This window comes from Nicotiana tabacum, chromosome 17 (genome assembly GCF_000715075.1).
Source record: "Nicotiana tabacum cultivar K326 chromosome 17, ASM71507v2, whole genome shotgun sequence".
NCBI classification, from domain to species: domain Eukaryota; kingdom Viridiplantae; phylum Streptophyta; class Magnoliopsida; order Solanales; family Solanaceae; genus Nicotiana; species Nicotiana tabacum.
The window spans coordinates 98096630-98121579 of NC_134096.1; the positions used below are offsets into that span (position 1 = coordinate 98096630).

The 24950-nt window shown below is 37.0% G+C and overlaps 2 protein-coding genes across 3 annotated transcripts; one reads left to right on the plus strand and one right to left on the minus strand.

Moving 5' to 3' along the window:
• LOC107777863 (cyclic nucleotide-gated ion channel 2) lies at nucleotides 1-24682 on the minus strand. 2 transcript variants are annotated; one of them, XM_075234715.1, is made up of 8 exons: nucleotides 24537-24682; nucleotides 5142-5817; nucleotides 2407-2622; nucleotides 1920-2236; nucleotides 1408-1519; nucleotides 1088-1324; nucleotides 908-994; nucleotides 1-610 (listed from the first exon to the last, which is right to left on the minus strand). In XM_075234715.1, exons 2-8 carry the CDS (start codon nucleotides 5436-5438, stop codon nucleotides 125-127), a joined length of 1752 nt encoding a protein of 583 aa, XP_075090816.1. In that variant the 5' UTR covers nucleotides 5439-5817; nucleotides 24537-24682; the 3' UTR covers nucleotides 1-124. The 2 variants fall into 2 exon arrangements, with proteins under 2 accessions (XP_075090816.1, XP_016453507.1); XM_016598021.2 differs by lacking the exon at nucleotides 24537-24682 and adding an exon at nucleotides 6181-6683 and having other exon boundaries at nucleotides 5142-5778.
• Nucleotides 13418-13867, plus strand: LOC142171994 (uncharacterized). Its single transcript, XM_075235744.1, has 2 exons — nucleotides 13418-13686; nucleotides 13732-13867. The coding sequence occupies exons 1-2, from the start codon at nucleotides 13418-13420 to the stop codon at nucleotides 13865-13867; spliced, it is 405 nt and encodes a 134-aa protein (XP_075091845.1).
• Nucleotides 24683-24950: the final 268 nt, after the last annotated feature.

Here is a 24950-nt window from a genome sequence, read left to right on the forward strand (position 1 = left end):
TTGAGCAGCTAATTATCCCCTTTATATCAGATATTAAAGTTCAATCAATCAATGTCGTTGTACAAATCTGGCTTATTGACGAAAAATATGGCAAATGAGGATATAGTAATCAAAGCCTTTATCACTACTCGAGATGATCATGTGGCCTGATTGACAAGAACATTGCAGCATACTTTCGAAGGCGATGATCGTTATCCCCATTCTCCGTTACCTGATTCACAGGACGGCTTGTCCTCACCATGTAACGACGCCAAGCTAACTGTATATTCACAGCAGCCCACGTTCTCCAATTGGATGAATAATACCTTGCTGTTCGCTTAAGCCTCTCGTTTGCAAATTTGTATCTGAAGTGATCTGTGATAAAGCGTAGATGGTTTGCATCTAAGCCAAATGCTTCTGTGGATTCTATGCAAGTGAAGGTTGCTGAAGAAGCTGGAAGTCTATCAATGAAGGGACGACGTAAGCACCAGGAAAGAAGCTCATCTCCAAAGAAGCCTCCAGGCTCAAGTATGCTCGTCGCGACCATCCCTTTACTGAGGTTTTGGCTACTTTTTACTCGCCCACGAACAATGAACACCACCCGGTGCACGGGATCTCCTTCTCTAATGATCTGTTTTGACAGAACAGAAAAGGTAAGAGATTGCCATAGTTTCAAGCAGTTATACTACTCCCTCCGTTTTCATTTTATATGACATTTTTGACTCAGCATAGAGTTTAAGAAAGAAACATTAACTTGTGGCACACATCAAAGGTACCTTAGACTTGTGATTTAAAACATAGCATTACATTTCTATGGTTATAAGAGCATGCTATTTAGGGTAAAATGAGAAAGTTAGAGTTAAAAGAGTTTTCAAATATAGAAATGTGTCACTATTTGTATCATCCTAGAGAGTGTATGAATAGGCACCTTCTCATCTTTGGAGAAGACCAATGGCTTAACGCGATCACAGATGTTGTCTAGAATCAGATCATCCAAACTATGGAACAGAGGAACCTGAAATAATGAAATTCAGATCATCATCATTATATAGTAATATAACAATGTTCTATGGTTAGAAGGAAATTAAGCATGGACTTTGTCTTGTACCTTTTTAATAAGATCAAGGCAAAGAAAGCGTTTGATATCCCTTCGAAGTCCTTCTGGCAAGTCTTTTACAAGTTCCATCTCATCTTCTCCACCCATCATAGCCCATCTCTGGTGTTCAAAGTGGCGAACTCTTTGTCTCAATTGTGATGGCAACTGTCTCCTCTTCATCCACCATTCCATATCCCTGCACCTCAATTGCATTTTTCGCTTCTTTGCCATGACCGCGTGTAAAAACACCTTGAAAACAGAAATAGATCATAAATATAGCACGTTGAAGTACTCATGTTAATTCCTTAGAAAAACAAGTACTCATAGCTTACCTGGATATTCCCTATCAACAGAGTGAAGAGCATCAATCCACTAAGCACAAGGCATATACTGAAGATAACTTCTAGCCAGTGACTCGTCGGTTCTAAGTCATTGCCAAATGTACTGCAATCAAACACCATAAGCTTTAACTGAAGTCCATATATTTCCAAAGGTAAGAGGTAACAGTCATCAGATAGTTCATTTTCTTTTATCATATCTTTTCCTCCGGCCAAACACTTTGAAGGGAACTGAAGATTTTCATGTTTCAAACCATACTAAGATCACTAAGATGTTCAATTTTCAAGTCTTAACTGTTATATATAAAGAATCAAGTTATTCAATTATCAAGTCTTAGGGAACAACAACAAACCCACCGTAATCCCACGGGTGGAATCTGGGGAGGGTGGTGTGACCTTACCCCTAACTTATGAAGATAGAGAGACTGGTTCCGATAGACCCTCGGCTCACCAATTATCAAGATTAGTGCTATATATAAAGATAAATGATGAAAATGGATATTTACCTAAGGGTCATCAATCCCCAAAAGATGGGATAAAGAATCTTCACAGTGACAGACCTACTAGAAACAACAGGTAGAGCCCATTTGTATATCCCATATGGGAATGGTCCATTGACATCTAAACACAGTGGCTTCCTCATTACTGTTGTTGAGTTCCCAGCACATGGATTTCCCACAGTGCCTGTTGGCAATAGAAACTGATAACAAACCTCCTCTGAGCATGACAAAGACAGATTACAAGAAGCTTTCTGTTCACACTGCTGCCTTAGACATGAAGCTACTCTTTGTATAGAAAGTACATACCAGCAACCCCCAGCAACCTATAAATAACAACTCGTCACCAACATTCTTATGAATATAAGTTTTTACCACCATCTTATAACAACAGGTAATTCTTTATATCAAGTCTAATATGATTGCATCGGATAGCGTAAAAAAAGGTTAAATTGTCAGTATATATAACTTAAATTCTAGCTGTAATATAACTTACATGAGAAGCAATAAAATAAGCAATGAGATTAAGGCCAAATCCCCACCAGATGGTACCGAAAATATATCCAGTAACCTTTTGCATCCTTCTCATTAAGCTTATGCTGTGATATACTTTGGGGAGGAACTGGAACAAGAACATTAGTAGAAGAATCGTCATTATAAGCTTTATCTGCTCTTCTCTGATTAGTTTTGGAACCACCAGCCAAAATACAACCTGAGAGTGGAAATACCAAAAGAAAAACATTGAGAAATGAGTAATCACAATTTCGAAAAAGATTTGCAGGAGTAGAAAGCATTGGAACTTCAGGATATTGGAAAAACTTATGCAGCTTCAAATTGCTTCTGAAATTTAAGGGAATTAAGAATTCGACCTCATACAGCATCATATTTTGTTAGCCGTTAGAATTATTTGGTAAGGTATATATTATTATTATAATCGAGATTCGAATCAACTACTACAAACCATTATAACATTTTGAGCGTGCAAGTTGAGTTCAGATACAAAACAATAGTCTTGAGTTAAGTATAGTGAAAAAAAAGGCAGCCCGAGCGGGGTCCGGGAAAAGTCAAACCACATGGGTCTATTGTACGCAGTCTTATCTTGCATTTCTAGTTTTCTACAAGACTGATGCATCCATTCTAATTTGGTTATTCACTTTTACACAATTATGATTTTTCTGATGTATATATAATCAAACCCGTGGAACCATATTTTAAGTTGTGTCATAGAAGAGCAGAATAGAAGACATAAAGTTGTATTGGGAAAAAAAGTTGACCATTGGAGCCTCTCTTTTATCTTTATTTATAATGTATGTAATTAAGAATCTCAATTTAAGAAAAACAGATAGTAACATTTTTATACAACTCATAAAAGAAGGGAAGACAAACATTTTGGGTTAAAAAGTGTACTTTTTTCGTTTTTTGTTTATTTAGGGAAAATAGACAAATTTTTGATGAAACTATGTAAGCAGTATCAATTCATGTGGAGATCAGATTGCACCAAGTACATCATAGTGCAAATCCGTGACCTTCAACTTCTATAGCCACTTTTAACTTTATCCAAAAGAAATTAATAAAAGACCACATCCTCATAGTATCACTACAAAAAAACTTTTTAGAGCATTACCTATCATAGTACTAACTTTCCTATATTATATTCCTATATTATAGGAGAATTAGAATATCCTGACAACCTTATGACGTTTTTAATTCTCTAATATTCACCGTACCTTTTTTTCGGCTTCAAACCAGCCTCTTTATGTACAGAAGATTAATTTATATATGCTGACAACGATTTGTTTTTACATTATATGTGTATTATAACTAGATATAGCATGTTAGTACTTTACTATGAGTAGTTAGCTCTTTTGTAGACTAATAGCATGTTTGCCAAACTTCTCGAAAAAAATACTTTTTTTCTTAAAAACACTTTTTTTTCTTAACTTGAGGTATTTGATCAAGTTTTTTTAGGGGAAAAAAATACTTTTGGGAAGAGGCAGAAGTTTCTGAGAAGTAGAAAAAAGTAGCTTCTTCCCAAAAGCAGAAGCAGAAGCAGTTTTGACTTTTCTTCTTACCAAAAATACCCTTAACAAGATATAGTATATACCAAAATAACCGTTAAACCTAATACTTAGGATATTAATGTATAAATATTTCTTATTATTTTTAGGATAGCTTTCTAATATATAGTGACTTTAGGGGTGAATGTTTTTATATTTGTTGAATGATTTTTAATATATTTAACTTATATTAAAAGAATTAAGTATTTTTAAATTTTATTTCCATATTTTACTTAAAAAAATTAAAAGATTTAATTATTGCCTATAATAACAAATTTTTAAGATTATTTATTTACTTATGATATTAACTACTAAGCAAAGTGCTCAAACACAAATTATTGGCCAAACACAAATTATTTACTTTTATTTTCTGAAAAATTTGGCCAAACACAAATTATTGTTCAAAAGTGCTTTTTAGAGTGATTAGCCAAACACAAACTGCTTCCCTTTAAAAGTACTTTTTTCAAAAGCATTTCTCAAAATAAGTTGTTTTCTCCAGCTTGGCCAAACAGGCTATAATATGATGGGCTAATTTCATTGGTGGTCATCCAAGTAAGTGTCTATGTGTCTGTTTGGATTGACTTAAAAAAATAGCTTTTAGTAGTTTATTACTTTTGGCTTGTTTTAAACAGTTTTAAACTTATTTTAAGTACTTTTTGACTTTGCCAAACAATGAAAAAAAACTAAAAAGAGCTTAAAAGCTTATTTGATCAGCTTAAAAGCCAATTCAAACACTCTTTATATCACATAAAAGTCACTCAACTTGCCCTTTGTCACTTAAAGGCATTCTAACTCAAATCCTATAAAATATCCTAAAAAAAATCTGACTGGGCTTAAATTTATTTTAAAAAATCTAATAATAATGTCACATCAGCTTACATGACCATACCCAGTTTGGCTCATTTTCCTTCGACCCGATTTGACTTTTTAAGTGATAAAAATAGAATAGTAAGTTTTGTAAAAAAGATACTTATTTAGATGACCATCAGCGAAATTAACCCCAAATATGAGGGGTAAGCTTATAAAGAGTCAGTGTACATATGATAAATTAATATAAAAAATTGTTCTATCTTTTTGGTCGATTTATTTAAAAACCATTTAGGTAAGCAAAAACTTAGTACTTGGAGACAAAAGCAACGTAACAAATTATCAAGTGGTTATAAATTTTGCTAACCTGCGGAACAGGTAGGACGACAAAAGCATCGAACCAGAATCCTTTAACGGACCGAACATAGTGAGCAGCAATCGCACGCGCGTCCCACACGAGTTTCCCACACCCAACAACTAGCGACTCTCTCGACACGTACGCCAACCGAAACTGCAGCCACAAGTGGAGGAGGTGTACGGCGTCGAGGCAAGTCCGTATCACCGTGACGATAGCCGCAAGTCCGCCGTCCATGTACAAGCACGGCGATCCACCACGGCCGATGGATAAGGCGTAAAAGAAGAGAGGATCAACGGCTAAGGCCATGCCACGTGCCAACAAAATGATTCGGTTCCATCTCTGCACGCGCTTGCTTCGAGGGTCTAACACACGTCCGAATGGACCCGACTGATGCCGGTTGCGACTGGACCGGGATTTTCCGGTTCTTGAATTATTAGTCCGGTTCTGAATCGGAACTAGCGAGGAACCGGCTGAAGCTTCCCACTCCGGTTGGTGAGCTCCGTCGCAACTGGTGGAGTGGAAAACTGGGACGCCAACTTGAGTGCATGCATAACATTCAATGGAGTTTGAGATTGGGTTGCTGTCATCATCGTTGTCGTCGCTGTTGTCAGGTTGAACTGATCTTCGTCGGAATATGCCGAACCACCTGATATCCCCATTTCAAAAATTCAGTTTATTAGCACAACTCATGATATAATGAATATAACAACAAAAAAATGAAAAATAAAATAAAATCAGTTTTCTGCAATAAAAAGTGTAACATAATATAATATAATAGAAGTTCATTTTTCTAACGGGTACTTAATTAGCACGCGAGGAGCTAATGAATATTAGCGCACTCATCGAAAAATGACACATTGGTCAAATAATATTGGAAAAGCTAATTTTTAAATATATATAAATTATTGAATCCCTTAAATATAAAGAGAAAATTATTGTGTCGCAAGGGTGATTCAAATATTGCTTTAGTTCACAAGTTCAAATTCGAATTCTTGCACTTTTTTTAATTCCTTGTTAGAATTCCTGGTTCCGCTATTTATGTACTGACCTTGAGAGGAAGAAGCGTAGGTCTTGGCGAGAAGACATCTTGAGAGGAGCGGAACCATGGGAAAGAAAGAAAGGACTATAGTCTAAAAATTTGACAATACTCAAACTCAATCTATATAGAGGGAGCTCGAGATCAAAGAAGACAGGGAATTACATATATCTAGTAAAGAAAGAAGGGTGTAGAAGAAGAAGAAGGAGCCAACATTATGTATTTGTATGTATGAGAAATATGCATGCGGGGAGAAGGTGATAAGTGTAAGAGAGAAGAGAGAAGAAGAGAAAAGGTTAATTATGTGGAGAGGAGAGGATGAAGTGGGCAAAATGCATACAACAATAATTAGGGAAGGGTACGTCTAGGAATGAGCACATGAGGAGGTTGGCATTTTCCAGTAAGGACGAACAACCTCTTACGGAAACGTCACGGTTGTGGGGTTTATTTGCAGTGCGGCTGGGGTCCCTTTTAGTTTCTATGATGATTCAATATCTCTTGAAATTTTTACTTACCTACAGAGAGCAAATGAAGAAAGAATCAGCCAACTCTTTACTTTGTACATATTGTCATAAAATGTTCACTGGGCTAACGGGTCTAATTAGCTTCTAAAGTAAGTAGTGGTTTTCCTTTTTATAAAAGGAAATTAAGTTGGAATAGCCCCAAAAAATTGGGATCAATTAGTTTTTTGGCCTTTTACATACTTGTTTTTAGTTTTATGACCCTACCTCTTTTTTTAAACATAAAAGATTTACTTTTACACGTAGAAGATCTTTTTTTTACACGTAAGAGATCTAAAAAGATATTTTTTTAAATTTAACATTATAAAAGACCTTGTAGGCCTAAAACCTCAAAAAATTGGGACTCGTCTTGAACATCATCCTGAGGTAGTCGCGTAATTAAGAAAAAAGAAAAAGAAAAAGAAGAAAGACATCTGGCACAATAGGCACTCAGGGGCTTATGCAATGCATAAATGACGGGTTCAATTGAACTCATAACTTTTGATGTAGAATAAAAATTTATATGTAAAATTTTATTAAAATTGTAACAAATAGTAGATATGAATCCATAACTTTAAAAATGTAATGAGTTCAATGCTACAAACCTTAAAAAATGAATCCATAGAGTTTAAATTCATTCGCTTCTGTAGCTACTAATAGAATAAAATAGAAATTTTGAAGCTAAAGAGTCTATGTGTGACCGAATAGGCAAATAGGAAAGAGTGTCGTATAAATAGAATGTAGAGAGTATTCCATTAGTTACTACACTACTAGAAATTCCGGAAAAATCGACAAAGTCATACCGACCAACGTTGGTCGGTCAACAAAAGCGACCAAAAAACCGTCCAAAACGAACGGAAACTACAAAAAAAATATTTTATATTTTTTTAAAATTACATACCGACCAAAGTTGATCGGTATATTGGTCAAACATTTGACCGTAGTGGTCAGATTTGCTTAGTCAAAGCATCTTTTTTATTACCGACCAACAATGGTCGGTAATGTGGATCCATATTTTTAAATTTTAATAATTATATTATTATTTAAAATATTTTATAAAATTTATAGTTAAATTTACCGTCAAAGTTGGTCGGTTAATAGGTCAAACATGGTCAGACTTTTGAATCACATTAATATTTACTATCTAAATAATATAAATGTAATCCGTTAACACTTTATTTTGTAATACAAATAATGAATACACTAACATATACTATAACAAGCTATATATAGTTAAAGTAGTACAACGAAGTGTGTGTGTATATATATATAGGTATAGCCGCACATAAATAAAAACACGAAGCGCTAGGGCCACATGGTCGGGTTCTTTTGGGGATAGACTTGTGAAGAAGCAATAATCTAATTAGTATATATAATTGATCATCATCAAATATATCTATTTGTAAATTAATTTATCGACTTATAACTTACTTAGATGCATCAATGAATATTAAAAACAAAACGTTTCGACCTATATCGATGAATATTAAAAACAAAACGTATCGACCTATATCGATTAATTTATGTCATGCATTATTAGTGATGGATGAATGAAATATAGAAGAATTAATACTAAACATCTTTGGCATGTATATATGGATCATAAATTAAAGAAACGGAATAAGATATTAGCATTAAGTAAACGAGTTAATAGGCCAAACATGGTCAAACTTTTGAATCACATTAATATTTACTATCTAAATAATCTAAATATAATCTGTTAACACTTTGTTTTGTAATACAAATAATGAATACACTAAAATATACTATAACAAGCTATATATAGTTAAAGTAGTACAACGAAGTGTGTGTATATATATAGAGAGAGAATTACTTTGTGTGGACTAATCATGGGGATCTCGAAATATGGACAAACGGAAGTTTAACTCCGAAAGAAGCACTTCATGAAGCATCCCGAAATTTAATTGATTTATTTATTCCCTAGTCTTGGTTTCGATTTTTCCAGACGTATCGATGGTAGCCGTGGAATATTTAATAACCTGATTGTTGGTGAAAGTAGTAGGTCAGTGGAGAATAGAAATCATGATTCTAGAATTCAGGATATGGTTGCGGATGCTTTTGGGATGCACTCCGGGGGTGAGCCCAATGAAAATGCAAGGAATAGAAACTTTCTCATAGGGCGAAGAACTTAATAGGTAGAGCCTCTCGGCTATTCGGGAGACAGTGACAAAGCTTACATCCGAGCTAGAAGCGGCCAAGGAAAGAGAAAGGCTTAGAGATACTCAATTCCTTGGTATGCAAGCTCATATCAGAACTCTCCTTTCTACTGGAGCTTTTCTGTTGCCCCGGTCTCGTGAGCCATCGCCAGAGGCTCGACCTCCACGTGATCATTCCTCCCGTCCTCCTCATGATCGTTCCTCCCGTCCTCCCCGTGATCGTTCTTCTCGTCCTCCATAAGACCGTTCTCTATACCGTTTTGTAGATGAAAGTTCATCAGATGGTGATGATGTTGTAGAAAATATCCGTTGACCAATACTTTGATATACTTTGAACTAGACTAATCGAACTAGTTTTGAATTAGATTGAACAATTTTGAACTTGTTGTAATTAGTTTTTGCTTGGTTTTGGATTGTGATTTTCTATTGAACTTTAATTTGTTAGTTTTAAAGTATAAATTGGATGTTTGGTTGTTGTTGTTGTTGGATATTTGGTTGGATTTGTGGTGAATTAGGGGTTGTATGTGGTGAATTGGTGGTTATTAGATGTAAATTGGGGGTATTGGTATGTTGTTTTTATTTGACAGGTGGTGTAGCTACCAAAACAAGCATTTTCTGCCAAAATTAAACCTAGAAAACCGACCAACCTTGGTCGGTAATTAATAATAAAAAAAAATTAAATTGCACATTACCGACCAATGTTGGTCGGTTAATGTACAATGAATTCCCAGAAATTCAACATTACCAAACTAATTTGGTTGGTTTACTGCCTGCCTTGTCCAGTTTACCGACCAATTTTGGTCGGTATTTTTAAATTTTAATTATTTATAAAAAAAACCTAAATTTGAATTTAATTACCTTTGGAATAAAACCGAATCACATATATGTACAGAAGGCGACAGGAAAGACGTGTATAGAGGAAAGAAGAGCTTCTTCTACTATAAAAAGAAATAAGTGAGTGAAGGAAAAATCATGACGTTGAAATTTTGGCACTGGGATACAACGTGATGCCTTTGGCCATCCGAACAAATTAAAGCTTTGTATGATTTGGGCCACAAGTCCTATTTTCCTATTTTCCCCCCCTCAACAGTTTATTTAGCATTACTTCTTTCGTTCTCAAAATTAATCAGTTTGACAAATTGAATTTGTTTTAAAATATTTGACGTTTTAGAAAAAAATAGGTGTTGAATAGTATATATATATATTTTAAAAATCTGCTCTTACTGTTCTAATTAGTGGTTGTTAATTAAGTGAGACAGTTAATAGAAATAAAAAATAGTTTAGATAAATTTTAGTGTAATTAAGTCCATAAAACATAGTTTCAAGGAGTGTGCAAAAACAAAAAGACGGATAATATGGACAACTGCAGAAGGTGAGCAATGCACAAGAAAGGATCGGAATGGGTCTCCAATTGTCCCTCTAGTTTCGTATAAACTTTTGGCATCTTAATCTGCGCAATTATAAAATTTCCCAATGAAGAAAACAATTTAGATTTTAAGTATATATTTAGCTGCTTTCGTTGACTGAGACATAAGTACTGCAAGTACCCTACATATTTCATAATGTAAGAATATCACTTTGTTTGTTAACTCATTTACTTTAAAATGTGAACGAGACATGGTCTGACTTTCCAAAAAAAGTTTAAAAGTAAATGCATTAGAGTATAAGAAAAAAGTGCTAGGTGTACGGAAAACCAATGATCTTACGCGCAGGCAAGTATTACGGTACTCATTCTTAAAATTTTCCTAGTAATCAGGATTATATAACAATTACGTCATTCATCTTACAAACATATTACTGCCTTGATTATTTAAAGAAGGCATTTTTCTTAAACATAAATTTCTATGTCCTTAAAAGATAGTGTATTTGGTTCGACGAAAGTCATTTTCATTAAAAAAAATCAATAAATACTATTGTCATGTGTTTCGTTGGTGAATAGAAAATATCTTTAGGGAAACACTGACATTAAAAATTAAAAGATAACAATAGCGAATCAAAGTGTTTTGATGAAAGTTTTTAATATTAATTAAAGATAGTATTAGATGGAACAAGTAATCTGAAGTTCAAAGTTAAGAGAGTTATAAGGAAAATGATTCCTGCCCGTAAGTGAATAAAGCCAATTTTCTTCTTCTTTTGATGGAAAATATTTTTCTTGGAGAATGGCTTTCTTCGTTCCAAACAACAAGAACAATCCAGTGGGATTTTACAAGTGGAGGTTTGGGGAGGGTAATGTGTACGCAGATCTTACTCCTACCCTGGAGGGAAGAGAGACTGTTTCCGAAAGACCATCAGTTCGAGAGGAAGAATAGGAACAAGTAAATAACAATAAGAAGCCAGAAAAATGATATCAATAATGTAAGGACCGGAGAAAAAATAAATGGAAGAAAGCAATAGCAATAGCAAAAGCAATAGCCACAAGCAGTAACACGACAGGGTACTAGAAAATCGAAGCGGAAGATAGTACTAAAATAACCCTAATACTGGCATTTTAAGAATCGAAGACAATGTACTAGTCAACTAGCCCTAATAAACCTGGAACAGATCAGAAAAACACACGACGACCTATTACCCTTCTACCTTAATCTTCGACCTACATACTCTCAGGGCGTGACACCTCGGAAATCTGAAGCCTCGCCATATCCTGCCTGATCACCTCTCCCCAGTACTTCTTAGGCCGCCCTCTACCTCTTCTCGTGCCTGCCAACGCCGGCTATTCACACCTCCTCACTGGGGCATCTAGGCTTCTCCTTCTCACATGCCCGAACCATCTAAGCCTCGTTTCACGCATCTTATCTTTCATAGGGGCCACACCCACTTTCTCCCGAATATCCTCATTCATAATCTTGTCCAACCTAGTGTGCCCGCACATCCATCGCAACATCCTCATTTCGGCTACGTTCATCTTCTGGATATGGGAGTTCTTGACTGGCCAGCATTCAGCCCCATACAGCATAGCCGGTCTAACCGCCGCCTTGTAGAACTGACCCTTAAGTTTTGGTGGCACATTCTTGTCACATAAGACGCCATATGCTAGCCTCCATTACATCCTCATCAATCTCTCCGTTCCCTTGGATAACTGACCCGAGATACTTGAAACTTTCTCTCTTGGGGATGACTTGTAAACAAACCTCACATCTATATCTGCCCCCCTGACACTACGCTGAACTTGCACTTTAGGTACTCCATTTTCGTCCTACTCAACTTGAAACCCTACACTGAACTTGCACTCTAAGTATTCTAAACATCAGAAAATAATTTCATCATTACAAAATTTTTTTTTGAAAAATGACTAATGCGCCTTAAAGTGAATGAGCTAACTCAAATAATCTTTTCCATAATTGAAAACACCAAAACTAACAAACTCATGACTTCGTCTAATAGCGGACAAGTAATGAACTCCATTTTCTCCTCGTGCGTTCATTGAGGGTCCTATTGAATAAGAACTCAAACTTGACTAATTAAACAATTCAAGATGATCAACTTGTTAAAATAGAGTGATAAATTTTGTGTCTTGCTATATTTTGATGATTTAACAAACTTTGTTGAGAACCAGATGGGGAACCTGTTCCACATCCTCTGAGTGCTCAAAGATCAACAAGTTTCAAGTCTGGGACATGTTCCAACATTCAGAGTCCAAGAAATAACAGAGGGAACAGATCGCCATCAGTTCCTTTGTTGACAGTACCAGTAAACTCCCCACAGTTGTAAAGTGACTGCAATTGTTCCTCTGCACACACGTAACAGTGCAAACAGTGAAGCAGTCACTTTATGGGGAATGCATTTGTACCAAACATGCTTGCATCATTCAAGTGATGTCACTTATGTAATATTAACATGAAGCAAAGTAAAAACAACATACTTGCACACTCTAGAATTGATCAAGCTCTCTCTCTCCCAAGTGTATTGCCAACGTGTAAGTGACATTCAAGGCGTCAAGAACAAAGAACAACATAACAAAGAAACAGTTTCCTGTATTGAGTCATCATATGTCCTTAGTTGTATAGCATCTTTGTCAAAGTGATTTACTTGTAATTCCTACTTAGCTTAGTTAGACGAATTGTGTAGGAAATCTTTGTAAAATCATAAACTATGTGTTTGTATCTTGGCTAGAATTAGTTGAGTTGTAAGCTTTGTAATAGAGTTATTAAAAAGAGGCTTGTAATAGAGTTATTACAAGTTAGTGAGGGATTAAGAGGTTAATTCCTAGGTTACAATAGTTTGTAATCTGAAGTTTGCTCAGTAGTGAAGTTGAAATCCTACAAGGGTAGGTCGTGGTTTTTAGTCCCGCGAGTTGAGAGTTTTTCACGTAAAACTCTATTGTGTTATTTACTTACAGATGTGTGAGTGTGTTTTGTGGCAACTAATAGAGAACTTGGTTCTCTATATAAGTTTGGTGGACCCTTAATGTCTATCAATTGGTATCAGAGCAGGTTCTTTCTATCAGGCTAACACCTAGAAAGGATCCTCATGGCTGCCCCACCAAACTTCGAAGAAGGTCAATCCACCTACAGACCACCAAGATTCAATGGACAATACTATGGATGGTGGAAGACAAAGATGCATGATTTTATCATGGCTGAAGATTCAGAGCTCTGGGATGTCATCTGCGATGGTCCTTTCATTCCCATGAAGACCAGTGGTAAGACAGCAACGACAATTCCTAAGTCTAGGAAGGAATACAGTGATGCTGACCGCAAGGCTATAGAGAAGAACTTTCGAGCAAAGAAAATCCTCGTATGTGGCATTGGGCTAGATGAATACAATAGGATTTCGGCTTGTCAATATGCCAATGAGATCTGGAAAGCTCTCCAAACAGCACACGGAGGGACAACTCAAGTCAAGTAGTTGAAGATTGATATGCTAACCACTGAGTATGAACTCTTCAGGATGAAGGACGATGAGTCCATTCAGGACATGCACACTCGCTTCACCTCTATCATCAATGAGCTCCATTCCCTAGGAGAAATCATTCCAAGGAACAAACTTGTCAGGAAAATACTCAGCGTATTACCTGGTTCCTGAGAAAGCAAAGTAAATGCTATCACGGAGGCAAATGATATACAAAAGCTAACCATTGATGAACTCATTAGTAATTTGAAAACTTATGAAATGAAGAAGAAAAAGGATCATGAGAGAATAGAGCCCAAAAAGGAGAAGAACCTGGTCCTCAAGACATACAACAATGAATCAAGTGGTGAGGATGCTGATATGGCTTACTTTACAAAGAGATTTCAGAAGATGGTCCATAAAAATGGAGGTATTCCAAAGAAGGGCAGCTCCAGAGGATATGACTTATGTCACAAGTGCGGGAAGCCAGGATATTTCATTAAGGATTGTCCCCTCCTCAAGCAAGTCCAGTACAAGCATAACATAGACAAAACAGTCAAGAGGAACCTGGTCCCTGACAAAAGATTTAAAAGAAAAGAAGTCGCTGACAATGTTTTGAAACAAGCTCTTGTTGCATACGGAGACTCTTCCAGTGAATCTGGAGAAGATGATGCACAAGGTGAAACCTCCATGATGGCAGCCGAAAGTGAAGCAGCTAATTATGATTCCGTTTTTGCCCCGATGGCAAAATCTGACGATGATGAAGATAATGATGATGACGAGGTAGAATTTCTAGACGTTCAGAGAAATCTGAAGTCTTACTCTCAGAAAAAGCTCATATCCTTGGGGAATATTTTAATTGATGCTTATCACAATCTTATAAATGATAAAAATGAATTAACTATAGAGTTAGAATAGGTAGAAAATGAGAAAGATGATTTGGTAGTTGTAGTGGCCGGCCTAAAAGAAACCATCGAGAATCTAGTGAAAGAAAAAAGTGTTATGATAAAAAGGCTGAAAACATAGAGAATAAGAGAGATGACTTGTTAGTAGTCATCATGGACCTAAAAGAAACAATAGAGAAATTAAAAAAGTGAAACAGTTTTGGGACTGTCCAAAAGGGGAAGGAAATTACAAGTGAGGCACACATTAAGCTTGAAAATGAATAACAATATGTGAAATCTAGTCTGCGTTTTGAACTTGAAAGAAACAGACAGCTTCAAGAAGATCTAGTCAGAGTTAAAAATGACCTCGAAAATCTCTAAAGTGGACCTGATCCTCTGATACAATTCTTGTCTTGTATACAAGCAATGGTAGGAACAGGCAGGGCGTCGGGTTCCAAAGGGAAAAGACTCACTACAATCCACATAGCAAGTATGTTACTGTCCCTGATAACTAGTTTTCTACTCATTGTGGAAACACTGGTCACTTTAAAGAAAACTGTAAGTCTAGAATTCAGTCCCAACAGAATAACAAGGTGTTTGTTGAAAAGGCAACTACTGCTAAGGAACCTGGTCCCTCCGTCAAAAAATATTTACTGTCTGCCTGGACAAAAAAGTTTAATTCGACCCTTTCCTCACTACAAGGGAACCAAACTTATTTAGGTTCCTAAGTCTAATCCTTGATTCTCTTGTGCAGGGAGCAGTGAAAGGAAGCAGCCAAAATGGTATATGGATAGTAGCTGCTCTAAGCATATGACTAGAAGCATTGATGATTTTTTTTTCACTCAAAGCCCTGCAAGGAGGGAGTGTGTCCTTTGGCAATGGCAAAAAGGGATACATTCTGGGAGTAGGAAGAATTGGGAAGACGCTCACTCATTCAATTGAGAATGTGTACTATGTGAATGGCTTGAAATACAGCCTAATGAGTGTTTTCCAAATCTGCGATAAAGGAAACGAAGTGGAATTTGTGTCAAAAGTCTGCATAGTTACAAACCTTGTGACTGGTGAAGTGGTCCTGATGGCAAAAAGATACAAGAACATTTATGTTGCTTATTTTGAGTCCCTGCAAAATGGGGATCTCACTTGCCTAAGTGTTGTTGATGATGATGCTAAACTATGGCACCGAAAATTGGGTCATGCAATCTTTACGTTGCTGAACAAACTGGTCAGGAAGGACCTGGTTCGCGGCCTACCGATGTTAAGTTTCAAAGACCACAAGGTGTGTGATGCATGTGTAAAAGAAAAGCAAGTCAGGTCTTCTTTCAAGCCCAAAAAGGAAGTTAGCACCTCAAGGCCACTCGATCTCCTCTATATGGATCTGTGTGGACCTATGAGGGTGCCAAGTAGAGGAGGAAAGAAGTACATTTTTGTTATAGTGGATGACTATTCTAGATTCACCTGGACCTTGTTCTTCAAAACCAAGGATGAAACTTTTCCAGTGTTTGTTGCTTTCGTGAAGAAGATCCAAGTGAAGCTGAGCCACAATGTTGCGTGTATAAGATCTGATCACGACACATAGTTCGATAATGCAAAATTCGACGAATTCTGTGCTAAAAATGGCATAAGTCATAATTTCTCAGCTCCAAGAACACCTCAACAAAACGGTGTTGTGGAGAGGAAATATAGTACTTTTGAAGACATGGCGAGACAATGTTGATTGACAATGGCATTGCTAAAAACTTCTGGGCAGAAGCAGTTCACACTGCATGCTATTTGGTGAACAAGTGCATGATCAGGCCCCTCCTGAACAAGACTCCATATGAACTGTTGAACGGAAAGAAACCCAAGCTAACACATTTGAGAACATTTGGCTGCAAATGTTTTATTCTTAACAATGGTAAAGAAGCTCTTGAAAATTTGATGCCAAAAGTGATGAAGAAATCTTTTTGGGCTATTCATCACAAAGCAAAGCATACAAAGTCTACAACAAAAGAACTCAATGTGTTGAGGAAAGCATACATGTGATCTTTGATGAATCACACCACCTACGTGGGAAAGATTCACATGATAAGATTGATCAAGACGGAGAGTAGTCAACAGTCCCTGGTGAAGTCATTGATATGGCAAATGGAAAGGCTGACATGATGAGCTACGTCAAGGAATCAAATGATGATGATGCAGCGGTCTCTCCAGCGGATGTAGAGGAACCTGGTTCCTCAATCACAACAACTGAAGTTGAGAACAGAGTTGTTGATGCTGTGCAAGGAACCCCAGATTATAAGCTGAGAAATGGGACTCACATCAACCATGGGTCACATACAGAAGTACCTGGACCCTCTCACAATGAGATTCAGGTGTCTAACTGGAAGCACAAAAGCTCACACCCTCTTCAAAATGTGATCACTCATCTCGACTCAGGGTTTCAAACTAGATCGAAGTCGAGAAACCCACTTGCCTTCTCAGCCTTTCTCTCTCAAGTTGAGCCCAAAATATCAAGAAAACATCAAAAGATGCTGACTGGATTACTGCTATGCAAGATGAACTCCATCAATTTGAGAGGAACAACGTATGACCTGGTTCCTCGACATGTTGACAGAACTGTTATAGGAACCAAGTGGGTATTCAGAAACAAACTTGATGAGTTTGGGAACACAACAAAGAACAAGGCAAGGCTGGTAGTTCAAGGGTACAATCAAGAAGAAGGGATTGACTATGATAGAACTTTTGCCCCAGTTGCTCGAATGGAGGCCATCAAAATCCTTATTGCATTTGCATCCCATATAGATATCAAATTGTTCCAGGTGGATGTCAAAAGTGCATTTCTGAATGGCTTTCTAAAAGAAGAAGTCTTCGTCAAGCAACCCCCTGGCTTCGAATATCATGAGCATCCTGAGCATGTTTTCAAACTCGACAAGGCCTTATATGGGTTTAAGCAGGCTCCTTGTACATGGTATGAAAGGTTGTCCAAATTTCTCCTCAAAAATGGTTTTACAATAGGAAAAATTGACAATACCTTATTTCTGAAGAAACGGGGAGAAACCTGCTCATTGTGCAAGTTTATGTTGACGACATCATCTTTGGTGCAATAAATGATTCTCTGTGTGAGGAGTTTGCAAAGCTCATGGGAAGTGAGTTTGAAATAAACATGATGGGGGAATTGAATTTCTTCTAGGCTTGGAAATCAAGCAAACTTCTAAGGGCACAATGATAACTTAGCAGAAGGACATCAAAGAGCTTCTGAAGAGATTTAAAATGGAAAGCTCAAAAGTCATAGACACTCTTATTGCCACTGCCACTCGACTGGATATAGATGAACCTGGTTCCCCTATGAACGAGACCATGTACAAAGGTATCATTGGGTCATTCTTGTATCTCACAGCAAGCAGACCAGATATCATTTTCAGTGGGGGACTATGTGCCAGGTTTCAATCAAATCCAAAGGAATCTCATCTGAAGGTTGCCAAGAGAATCCTGAGATATCTAAAGGGAACGCATGACCTGATTCTCTACTATATCTCAGGAGATAACTTTGACTTGATCGGGTATGCTGATGCTGATTATCCTGGTTATCTGGTGGACAGGAAAAGCACTTCTAGCATGGTACACTTTCTGGGTTCGTGTCTAATTTCATGGGGTACAAGAAAATAAAATTCAGTGGCTCTTTCAACTGCAGAAGCTGAATATGTGGTGGCTGCCTCTTGTTGTGCTCAACTGCTGTGGATCAAGTAGCAACTAGAAGATTTTGGTGTGTTTTCTAATTGTGTGTCGTTACTATGTGACAACACCAGTGCTCTCAACATGGCAAAGAACCCAGTTCAGCATAAGAGAACAATCCATATTGATGTGCGACATCATTTTCTCAGAGATAATATTTAAAAGAGGCTTATCTGCATGAAGCTCTGCAGCATAGAAGATCAAATTGTAGACCTCTTCACCAAAGCACTGAGCAGAGAGCACTTTGAAAAGAATCGTCTTGCACTAGGGTTGATAAAACCAAGTTGAGGACCTGGTCCCTCGATGAGTGGCTATGAAAGAAATGTACAGGTGAAATTACTAAAAAGTATTTCTGGTAAGGTCTAACTCATTTCTATACTGTTACAGGTAGACACGCATGACGATTACAGAGCAAACAAGGAGCTAATATATTGCATCTTCGCAAAAGGATGAGGATCACATCTACAAAATCTGTTAGGGAACCTGGTTCTTACGACACAGGTTAGTAGTTCCTTTTGTGCTCTCATACACAACTTTTTAAATAGCTAAAAAAGGTGCCACATCATTAAATTGTCAGCTTCTTTTCTTTGGAACCCAAGCATCCTACCCGTTACAAAACGACCTGTCTACCCAGAAAATCAAGACCCGTTCCCAACCGGTCCCTCACCCCCTTTTAATAAACCCAAACTCTGTCACTCTCACCACTGTTCACATCAAAAACCAAAATTTCTCTTTTTCTCTCAACAACCAAACACTCTCTTATTTAATAAACTCTCATCACACTCTATCATGTCTGAGAATCTCGAACCCTCAAATGTCCCCAGTGTCGTCCCCACTGTATTTTCATCTTTTGAAGAACCAGTGACAGAGTCTAATTACCTTACGCCATCCAGTCCAAACCCTAAGAAAGATTCCCAACCACCCACTGCCTCTTCTCCACCCCAATCAAGTTCTGCTTCTCATCGGAGTCACAAAACTTCGAATCCCAAGAGGTTTGTGGCTACAACCCCCTATGCCTCGCCGAACAAAATGGCTGAGGGAGAAGAAAATCAGGAAGTTTTCAGTCTGCATTTAGAAGAGAGTTCTGAGGCACAACAAAGTGTGGTTAACATAATGACTACCCTAAGTCTCGATTTGAATGCTGCAGATCTTACAGGTAATATTCCTTATGTGCCTTCTGAGTTTCCTTTGGGGTTAGAAGAACAATATGCCATAGAAAATATGTTGTCAATAGCTGTTGAGGGGTGTGTGGATGGTTGCTATGAACGTGTGTCTAAAACCAATGGGTCTCAGGGGGAATGTGAGAGTCTACAGGAAGAGGGTAGGGAACTAGTGCCTATCGAAAATTTGGCACCTGAAAGTACTACTGAGGAACCACTCGAGGGACCTGATCCCTTCGCCCAAAAAGAGTCCTCTGCTCCTACTTGGGATGAAACCCCCTATTCATCAAAAGAACCCCAGGTTAGTACTGATCCCGCTCCCTCTCCTCACTGAGCCATTGGCCATTGTTGCTCCCGAGATGATATCTCTGTCTGAGGAGGAGAATGACGGTAGTGAAGAAGACTATGATAATGTGGCTCTTGCAAGCTTTATTAGTGCTAGGAGTAGCAGGGCAACTCCCAAAATACCCACTGCTAAAAGACCTACTACTAGGCTGCAACAGAAGAAGGCTCTTGAGTCAGCTCTGAAGAAAAATAAGAAAGAAAAGAAGAGGAGAAGGTTGGTGAAGGGTGGAAAGTTACTACATGAAGAGGTAGTGCCTACAACTCTTATTGTGGACATTGATGACGAGGTAGATGAGGAACCCAGTCCCTTAATCCGTAAGTCCTATGCTGATTTTTTCACAGTCGAGGATGACAACATCTGTATGAAGGTGAATGGGGTTGATTTTGTGTTGGATGAAGCTGTGTTGGAAACCATCTTGGGTGTGCCTACTGACGGAATATCCTCCATTAGGGGACTTGTTCGTCAAACTTCAGAAATGTCATTCTGAAGAATGGTGCAGTGCAGCAGGGGGAACGGATACACAAGAAGGCCCTCATTCCAGTGTATCAGCTGTTATTTGAGATGGTGAACAAGGTGTTGCTCCCTCGTACAGAAAGGCATTCTATTATGTCTCGAGCAGACTTGTTCCTCATGAAAGCACTAGATGCTTATTCCACTATTAATCTGTCGGGTATCATAATTGAGCACATGAAGAAAGTGGCAGATTTCAAAGATGGGAATCATGGGCTACCCTACGGGTTTCTAATTACCAAAGTTTTTGAGTTCCTCAAAGTCCCTTTGGGAAAGGCTACGGTGGGTACTCGCAAGCAGAGCTTCTCCAAAACCACCTTAGAAGAGTATGAGTGCATCGATAAGAAAGGAGGGGTTGGCAACAATTCTACTATCTCTCAACTAATTGAAGCTCAAAATACTGCTAATGAAGAGATAAGGAAGTTGAAGGCAAGGAATGTTATCCTTGAGGGATAACTTAGTCAGGCCCAGGAGGCACCAGGTTCCAGCAGCTCACAAAGCACAGAGGTTGCCCGTCTGACCAACAAGAATGCTGATCTCAGGAAACAGGTCGAGGAACTGAAGGAGAGATTACTCACTGAGCAAGGGTCTGCTAATGCTCGAATGAATATCCTCCTTAGAACTCTTGCATCTTCATCGCTGCCTCCCCCTTCCAGTGCTCCTGATAAACCATTTCCTTCATAGTGTCAAGTTCTAGTGTCTTTCTGTTTTGGTATTCTAAAGTTGGATATGTTTAGTGGCTGGTACTCTTTTTTTGCTATTTTTATTTTGTGGAATGATTATGCAATAAATGGAACTGCTCCCTGTTTATTTTCAAAATTAATGAATATCCCGTCCTTTTGCTATGCTTATCTTGCCTTCTTTCTTGCTATGTTTTTAGTCATATTTGTGTGCACACAAGTGGCATGAGTTAATCAGGCTAGACTTTTTTTTGCTTATTGCCTGTCACTAATCTTTTTATGATGCCAAAATGGGAAAAATTAATTGAGGGGGAACAAGCACAGTCTGAGAGAGAATTTCAATTACAAGTTTGTCATTATCAAAAATGGGTAAATTGATAAGTTATGTGTCTTGCTATATTTTGATGATTTAAGAACTTTGTTGAGAACCAGATGAGGAACCTGTTCCACATTCTCTGAGTGCTCAAAGATCAACAAGTCTCAAGTTTGGGACATGTTCCAACATTCAGAGTCCAAGAAATATTAGAGAGAATAGATCGATATCAATTCCCTTGCTCACAGTACCAGTCAACTCCCCACAGCTGTAAAGTGACTGCAACTGTTCCTCTGCACACACGTAACAGTGCAAACAGTGAAGCAGTCACTTTATGGGGAATGCATTTGTACCAAACATGCTTGCATCATTCAAGTGATGTCACTTATGTAATATTAACATGAAGCAAAGTAAAAACAACATACTTGCACACTCTAGAATTGATCAAGCTCTCTCTCTCCCAAGTGTATTGCCAACGTGTAAGTGACATTCAAGGCGTCAAGAACAAAGAACAACATAACAAAGAAACAGTTTCCTGCATTGAGTCATCATATGTCCTTAGTTGTGTAGCATCTTTGTCAAAGTGATTTACTTGTAATTCCTACTTAGCTTAGTTAGAAGCATTGTGTAGAAAACCTTTGTAAAATCATAAACCATGTGTTTGTGTCTTGGCTAGAGTTAGTCGAATTGTAAGCTTTGTAATAGAGTTATTACAAAGGGGCTTGTAATAAAGTTATTACAAGTTAGTGAGGGATTAAGAGGTTAATTCCTAGGTTACAATAGTTTGTAATATGAAGTTTGCTCACTAGTGAAGTTGAAATCCTACAAGGGTAGGTCGTGGTTTTTAATCCCTTGAGCTGGGAGTTTTCCACGTAAAACTCTATCGTGTTATTTATTTACAGTTGTATGAGTGTGTTCTGTGGGAATTAATAGAGAACCTGGTTCTCTATATAAGTTTGGTGGACCCTCAGTGTCCATCATAGAGCTATATTAAAAACATTCTTATATACGTTATGTCTAAACATGCCACACTAGAAACATCATGCATGGGGTGACGCCATATATTTTGAGGCTATTCTTTGTTTGATAGATCCAACTATTAATTATGTTCGGTATTTATAATGTGAGTTACAATAGTGTAGAGGAATAGAAATATCATATTTACATATTCTATCAATAACAATTTCAGTTTCAAAATTACAAATGTCATTTTACATGTAGATATCGTTTGGGTGGCTTAAGACCGTAAGTATTTCCTTTGATTATCCGATCCGTATGTGTAAGTTAAACTCACAAAAAACTAGTAAGAATAGGGTTTCTTATTGGGCGGATCGAGCGGATATTTACGCTTAACGATTCGGCTTATCGGTTATCGGTTTATAAATATATTAATCCACTAACCATCCAATAAGACATTGGGTGGATTGATATCGAATTATCGATAATCGAATGGTATTTATGGGCTAAATCAAATAGACAATAAAATAGAAGTAGAAAACTAAAGAATTTGCCTGACTTCACTTTCAATAGTCCATGGTCGACTACAAAGTAAGGGTGATTTTGAGATAGAACCAGAAATACAGTCCACCCTATTAATCATTACGCTGTATTTACAAACAATTATGTTACAAGGACTTTTCATTTGTCTAGATTTACCACGCCGAATGGGTGTAATATAAGTATGGATTTTGAGGTTTTGAACTGGAAAGAGACGAGCAGATTCGGAGTCGTGGTCGGCGTTCGTAACTCGTATTGAAGAGAAGAGCCAAGCGCAAAAGCTTCAGCCTTCAAGAGAGAGACTAGAGACGACTGCTGCGGGCTGCTACTGCTAGTGTTGAATTGAGAAATTAGGGATTTAGGGTTTCAAGTATTAATTTATATATATAGGGGTAAAAGTGTGAATATAAATTTTTTTAATGGGTTAACGATTTATCCGATAAAGAAAATTGAGTAATTCGCTCCCAAATCATTAAGCCGTTAATTATAAAATTTTAATTTGTCCATCAATCATTACTTCGATAACACAATATCAAGAAGCCAATAAGTCATTTTTGCGTTTCGGTTAACGATTACGATTCGATTTTGAACGGCTTAAATAAGTATGCAATTACCGCCCACGGGTGAGGAGAGGCGTTCGGTGCATTTTAATGTCTTCAATTCAGCAGGATTCTCTCTTTCTAAGAAAGAGGGAAAATGAAGAACAAACTTAAGAGTGGATTAATTGAAATTTTTGAGAAGTGGTTAATACTTAGAGCCCGTTTGGACATAAGAAATTTTTCCCTTCTTTTCAAAAAATTTTCACTTTTTTCGAAATGTGCGTTTATTCATAAAATTTCCAATTTTCGTTTGAAAATGCATTTTGAAATTTTTTTGAAATTTTGAAAAACTTCAAAAAACTGTTTTTCAAAATTCACTCAGATTACTCACAAAACTTCAAAAACAACCCAAAATTATATTCATGTCCAAACACAACTCTAATTTTCAAATACCATTTTCACTTAGAATTTTTTTTCACTTTTTTGGAATTTTACAATTCTTATGTTGAAACGCCCACTTAGTCTCATTATCTCATATAAGATGTCTAGCCTTTGGAAAGATCACACAAATGGAATTTTGGTACGTATGACGTATCTGTGTACGAACGATAAACATGGAAATCATTATCATTACTATTTTATTTTCAGTTGAATATAATTCTTTTGTGAAGCATAATAGCTTTTAAGAAGGCCTAACTCCATCCAAAAAATTTATGTCTGAGATAAGGAAGATTGTTCAAGACGAGACCATCATCCTATCCATAGCATATATAGGTGAAAAATAAACTGTGCATCAACCTAAAGACTAACGATATAAAAGAGACAAGCTACAATAACATTTCCTGACAATTTATTGTGAGAAATTAAGTGTAGGTTTAGACATTTTCGGGGAGCAATACTAGTGAGGTAATTAGAATTTAGAAGTACTTAGTTTGAACAAATTGAATAATAGAATTTTTAAACTTTTTTTCGTAGAAAGAATATTCAGTCGCTGGGATATTCATGGTCCTTAATAAACCCTAGGGATCAGTGACAAGGTTTCTTTCTAGGGTTTCGTATATTAATGATCATTTTCGCCGTTCCTATAACTGACTCAAAGAATATAATTTATCTGCTTTCAACGTGAACTTTCTGTTCACCAATATAATTGTAGGTAAATCATTATCAAGAAAAGGGATTCGGAACAAATTCAGACTAAGAGAAGAAAAGGAAGAGGATTGAAACCTGGAGCTTGAGAGAAAATGAGCCATTGACGACCGAGAATGATATAACTTTTCTCTACTTCATGCGCAGATGAATTTTGATGGTGCTTTGAGTCTGAAAGAAAGAGCACAAAATTAATGAAAAGAGAAGAGAGGAAGTTGTGTCGTGTGGGGGAGAGCTAAGGAAGGAGAGAGTTTGTACGTACGTTTAGAGTTGAGATAGTGAGAGGGATATTGATGGATAAAGACAGATCCAGAATTTAAACTTTTACGATTTTTAGTAGTGAACGTAACTCATTATATTTTTCAAGTTATAAGTTCATATTTACTAATATTTGTTACAATATTATTAAATATATATATATATACATAAATTTATGTTACACGTCAAAAGATATCATAATAATGTTTGCATGATGAACGTGTGATTATCAGA